The sequence below is a fragment of the Rhea pennata genome, chromosome 13, assembly GCF_028389875.1.
Source record: "Rhea pennata isolate bPtePen1 chromosome 13, bPtePen1.pri, whole genome shotgun sequence".
NCBI lineage: Eukaryota > Metazoa > Chordata > Aves > Rheiformes > Rheidae > Rhea > Rhea pennata.
In genome coordinates, this window is record NC_084675.1 from 941,451 (window position 1) to 947,233 (window position 5,783).

Below are 5,783 nucleotides of genomic sequence, written 5' to 3' on the forward strand. Positions count from 1 at the left end.
CCCCCCACATACACACACCTGCCCCAGGACATCCAGCCTCTGCCTGGTTCTCCCAGCGCAAGCACAGAGACTACCAGCCCTGGGATCAGCAGCATCCGGAACAGAGCTTTTTGGGGTGGTTGTGCCCAATGCTTTACTGCAGGGTAAAGTCCCATTTCCCGGCCACACACAGTTTCTGGCTAGCGAATACCACCACTCCTGCCTACAGGCACCCCAACATCCGTCCACTCCTCTGAGTCATGCTGGCAAGATGACGCCTCTTCCAGGCTGCACAGGATGTAGTGAGAAGGGGCATGGCTGCAGAGTTCAAGGACAAGGGGATCTTGTGCACAGTGATCCATCCCGGCTCGGTGGAGACTGACATGGGGACCTGGAAGATACTGTGGTGTCGCAGGGAAGGGGGCTGGGTCCGCCCATTCCTCCGTATGCCGCCATAACCCCACCTCTTGGGGAGGACAGCAGCACTTCAGTCCTGAAGCCCTAGAGCCAGCCTCTGAAGTCTGTCTCTCTACACACGCAGAGGTGGAAGGTCTGGAGCTGCTCCGGTGGGGCAAGGGAGCAGGGGCCATAGGCCATGGGCAGTCCTGCCAACGCTGGGTCCAGGAAAGAATAGCAGGGAGGGGAGTGGGGGAAATGACAAAGGGCACCCAGAGAGCCAAGATCAGTTGGATCATCTGAGGGCATCGAGCACAAGGGCTTCCGGCTGCTGCCGCACACTGTGACAGACGGGTAGATGCAGAACACATGCCATTTGTGATACATCTCAGGAGAAGAGAGCGTCTCAAAAGCCTGGGGAGTACCAAGAGGATTGGTGTGCTGGCCTGAGGGACAAGATTCATGATGATGAAACACTAGGATAGATGTGCTATTGCAAGAGGTGTGCAGCCCCCAGCAGAGCCCTGCTGTGAGACATGGCGTATTGTGGCAGATGTGCCGTTGTAATGGATACGTCACCACTGTAAAACCCCGCATGACAAATAGGTGCCATGCTGTATCTGCTGTTGCAGTGCACATGCTACCTTGACTGAAGTGTTTCATGACAGACAAGATACCATGAGAGATGTGCTGCCCTTGGCAGAAGAGCTGCAGGTGTGATTACAGGGCAGTAGCTGTGCCATGGCAGCAGGTGTGGTACCATGGGGAAAGAGTATCACAAGAGAGGATGTTGTGTGATGACACCGGCTGCCAGGACAATATCCTGGACCAGAGCCAGCAGCAAGCAGGCCACAAGCTGTGGTGTGCCGGCTGCACGGATATCCAGGCCCCAACCCACCCATCAGAGCAGTAAGGGGTGGGAAAAGGGCTCCCATGACCACCCTTCCCTGCTACAGGTAGGGGAAAAGGGAGCAGCAGCACCCCAGGCCATGCATTTGGCACAGACACGTGGCCACTCAGCCCCTTCTGGCCCGGACGGGGCCCAGGTGCGTCTCACAGCCTTGCTGATGGAGGCCTGGAGTCAGAAGCAGTGCCTGGAAGCATCTCACTCCTCTGCTCAGGCACCCCTGGGGTGCATTTGGGGCCTGCGGGCAGGAGTGGGGACCACTCCCCATTGGCCCCAGGCTGTCACCATGGGGCCAAGTCTCACTGGCCCTGGGCTGTCAGTGTGGAGCTGGCCCCAGGGGAAGTGCGAGGACCCAGCTGACCTGCCATGTCCCCACGCATCCACAGCCCAACCCGCTGGCGACCCCCAGGGACATGCTGGGAGCCCTTCTCCACCCTCGACATGCATGCTGCCAGCAATGCCTGGGGCATGTGCTCCGTCCCTCTCTGAAGCAGGCGGCCTCACGCGCACTGAGCCTGCCTCCTGCCCTCCCAGGGGCTGGGGGTCACTGTCCTCAGGCTAGAGCTCCCCTGTTCCCTGCAGGAGCCTTGTCCAGCTGGGCATGCCCCGGGCACCATTCCGCAGCCCTCGCCTCAGCTAGCAGCCTCCACGTCCTGGGTGAGCTGCATCCGCAGAGCATCCAGACAGGGACAGGACATGCCACCCTGAGCTCCCTGATGGGTTGGTAGCTTCTGGCTGAGCCTGAAGACCAGCTCTCCTTGCACTGCCCCTTGCCTGTGCGAGTGCCTTGCGTCCCACCTTGCGTCGCTGGGACCAGGAGTTCCCGGTGGGCTCCGGACCCGTGGCAGAGGATGCAGGAGGCAGGACACAGTTTGCTGTAGAGCAACCCTCTTTTGCAGCCCCAGCTGCAAAAGAGGGTGCATGAGTTCCCGTGACTCCCCAGCCCCACTGAGCTATCCCAGGCTGGAGTGGTGTCCACGTGGCACCTGAGCACAGCCAGCTGGGGATAGGGAGCCCGACTGCTGCTCAGGGTCTTTGCCAGCCCTGTGCTGCCTTCCCTCAGCACCCATGTGGGCCCCACAGCCCCTGGGGTGACCCAGCTCCTCAGAGACAGGCACCAGCCTGGGACACCTGCCCCGGGATAATTTGCTTCCTGGAGACCATGTTTCCAGAGCACGGTTACCTTCCCACGGAACCCACAGGCCGTCACTCATGGGGATCCCCATGCACAGCCATGAGTCAGGAGAGCTAGCCTGGTGGCACTGCTACACAAAACGCTAACGAGTCCTGTGTAGGAAGAAGGCTGCCCTCTGCAAGTTCATACCCCACACACACATCCGGTTGCAGTCACAGATGGACACGGCAGCACTGCTGCTCATGGACATGGGTTTATTGAGGACATGGGCACGGCACAGCGCAGCGCAGCAAAGGGACCTGCTGCCAGGATCCGGGCATGACGCTGGGCTGGCGTCTCACCAGGGCAGTGCTTTCCCTTCCCAGTCCAGGAAAGTCCCCGTGTCCTTCTCGGAGAGGGAGCAGAGCACATTCAGCATTCCTTGTACGCTCACGTCCACCGTCAGTGGGGGCTGCAGGGACAGAGGAGAAACACAACTTTGTGCCCAAGGCCTTCTAAGGGTCAGAGCAGGCTCCTGCTTTGGCCAGCGCCTCCCTGAGCCCATGGCTCCCTGGGGTGAGTGAAGTGAGGAGACAGCAGCACTTTGCAGGAAGGCTCCCTGCCTGCCATCTCCTTCCCTCCTGTACGACAAGCTCCGAGCATTGTCCACACAGCTCCACTGGAGCCCGGCAGCTCTCAGGATGTTTGGTACACAGGACGCTCTGGGTTCCTGAACAATGAGGTTCTTCTGGGCCTGCCCCAGAAAAATCCTACCTTGTGTCCTGCTGAGCTCCCCATGTCCGTTTGCACCCAGCCAGGGTGGAGAGCAGCGCAGAGGATGCCGTGTTGCCGGTACCCCAAGGACTGGCACTTGGTGAGCATGTTCAGAGCAGCCTGCAAGGAGGCACCACAAGGATCACCATGGGGAGGACAACAGTGCCCTCCCCTAGGGAACATGTGCAGACCCCAAGGCAGGGGCAGAGGAGGGCAGGCAAGCAGAGCTCCCTGCGACACACAGTGCTGCCACAGTCTCCAGGCACAGCCACTCAGCACAGCAGAGAATGAGGCTGGGAAGTGGCATACAGCATCTCCTGACATGGACAGGAAGGAGGCGAGTGCCATGAGAGGGAGAAAGGGACTCCCAAGAACTGTTGCAAGTGGAGAGAGATGTCAGGAGGGAAGGAGGGAGGGAGGCAGGGGAGTCACAAGAGGACTTGGAGGGTGTTTGGGAGAGAAAATATTGTCCGGGCTCACGGTGTGCCAGCACAGCATGGCAGTACCTTGCTGCAGCGGTATGAGATACATTGCACATATTCCCATGCATGGACTTCCTCTATGGAGCCACCATAGCTGGACATGTTGATGATGGCTGCCTTGCTGCAGCTCAGCTCAGAGCTCGAGCTTCCCTGGGCAGCCTTCTTCAGCAAGGGCAGGAATGCCTGCAACGAGAGGAAAGAAGGGCCTGTGCGGATGCACTTCAGGAGTTTCTAGCTGCTCCTTCCACACTGCATCACGTCAGCACCAAATCAGTGAGCATATTCCTGCTCTCATAGCCTCAGACCACAAGGTTCCTGCTCCTTGGCACTGACCCATGACTCCTTGCACTCCCCATCTGAGCTGGAGAATGCAAGGCTGTTGTCAGGACGAGAGCCCACTGGGCTCTGGAGCAGAGAGCAGGCCCTTCCCTTCAGCCCTTCCCACCTGCCTGGGATCTCCCAGCTCCAGGAGCTGGAGCCAAGGGGAAGCAATGTTCTCTGGAGCAGAGCTGCAAAGCCACAGGTGGGGGTTCTCACCTGGCTCACCAGCAGGGGCCCAATCGTGTTGGTGGCATACACCTGGGACATGTTCTCCACAGTCTCAGTTTCCAAAGAGCTTGGTTTTATAATGCCAGCGTTGTTGATGAGGAGGTTCAGCCCAGAGTCCTTCAGGTGCTCCCTGACTCTGCCTGCAGCTGCCTGGATGCTGGTGGGGTCAGTGACTTCTACAGGGCCAACACAGAGCGAGGTAAGTGGCTGCTTCCCCTTTGTGCCTCGCATGATGGCCTGATGCGAGGGCACAGGAGCCCCATGTGCCCTCAGGGATGTGCTGGGGCAGGAATCAGGGCACATGGGAGAAAGGGGGGCCCAGAGGAGAGAGGAGCGCAGGGCCACTCCCTGCCAGGCAGGAAGGCAGGAGTCTCCGGCATGGCTGGAGACAGGCTGTGGGCAGGAGTGACAGCAGTGGGCCTGCTTCCCCCACTACGTGCTGGGACTGTTGGCACGGCTCCCACCTCTCACTGGGTTGCTGCGGTGTGCACAGCATGCCAGGTGAGTGGCTGGGCTGTGGGAGCAGACAGTGCTGGTTAACGAGGGGAGCCTGGGAAGGGCCCCTCACCCTTGGGGCACAGCCAGGAGCACCTACCAAGCGGGATGATGACCAGGTTGGCGTGCTTGGAGGCCAAATGCTGTAACTCCTGCAAGAGAGGGCACAACAGAGAGGCAGGGACACCTGGGCAGACGTCAGCTCTCAGCCTGTCCCAGGCACAGCCACTGTCACTCCTGCGCTGTCCCTGCACTGCCCCATGCCCAGCACCCTACCCTGGGTGCCCTGCTCCAGCCGGACAGGGCTCCGTGCCTCCTGCACACGTCGCATGCCACTACTTCACCCTCTGCCCTCCTGTTGCAGACTCAAGCCTTTCCCTCTAGCCCTTGAGGAGATGAGTGCCAGGCTGTGCCAGGAGCTCCCTGCCTGTCCTCCAGGAGCCCTAGCCTCTCTGCACACCCCATGCGCAGCTCGTCGCGCGGCCGTGCCAGCTGGGCTGCCCTGTGCCCTGGCAACTGCGGTGCAGGGTTGCAGCTTCCCATCTGAGCCCTTACAAATCTTCTCCTGGCCCAAACATGCCCCCCGGGCAGCACGTGATGGCCTGTGCTTCCACCCCCCAGCAAAGTCAGCTCCGCTGAGCCTCACCTGTGCTCGCTCTCCCTTGGGGTCCCGGCAGGCTGCAAAGACCCACTCGGGTGGGTTTGACATCTGCAGGAGCTGCTTGACAATTCCCAGGCCGATTCCTCGATTGGCCCCAGTGACCAGAGCAGAGTGGACACAAAGCCCTGCCATGCTGCTGCTCCTCCTGCCTCTGCTCTAGCTTGCCTAGCTCACTCACTTCCCTAATGCTTCTTACAGCCTCTTCGACTGCCACCCCCACCCACTCAGGCTTGCGCAAAGACTTCGCTCTAGGTACAGTCTCTCCAGCTCTCTAGGACCCAGTTCCTGCCTGGGCACCAGCCCTCATCTCTCCAAAGGGCAAAAGTCACGTGGCTTCTGAGCTGCCTGCAGCTTGACCCCGTGAAGCAGGAGCAATGGGGCAATCTGCCCAGGAGAAGGCGTGCTGAGGGAGGAGGGAGGGAGCAG

General features: G+C 60.3%; 1 protein-coding gene across 1 annotated transcript; it reads right to left on the minus strand.

Annotated features, from left to right (window-relative positions):
• Positions 1 to 2,658: 2,658 nt before the first annotated feature.
• LOC134146205 (C-signal-like) lies at positions 2,659 to 5,489 on the minus strand. The gene is made up of 6 exons (XM_062586482.1): positions 5,343 to 5,489; positions 4,797 to 4,848; positions 4,190 to 4,377; positions 3,677 to 3,835; positions 3,171 to 3,290; positions 2,659 to 2,868 (listed from the first exon to the last, which is right to left on the minus strand). Exons 1-6 carry the CDS (start codon positions 5,487 to 5,489, stop codon positions 2,755 to 2,757), a joined length of 780 nt encoding a protein of 259 aa, XP_062442466.1. The 3' UTR covers positions 2,659 to 2,754.
• Between the last annotated feature and the right edge of the window lie 294 nt (positions 5,490 to 5,783).

Excerpts from the sequence above, each read along its gene's own strand:
- LOC134146205 (XM_062586482.1), bottom strand. The coding sequence starts at position 5,489 with ATGGCAGGGCTTTGTGTCCACTCTGCTCTGGTCACTGGGGCCAATCGA. Across the intron at positions 4,849-5,342 it reads CCAAGGGAGAGCGAGCACAG|GAGTTACAGCATTTGGCCTC; the intron begins GTGAGGCTCAGC and ends CCTCTCTTGCAG. Across the intron at positions 2,869-3,170 it reads GGAGCTCAGCAGGACACAAG|CCCCCACTGACGGTGGACGT; the intron begins GTAGGATTTTTC and ends CTGTCCCTGCAG.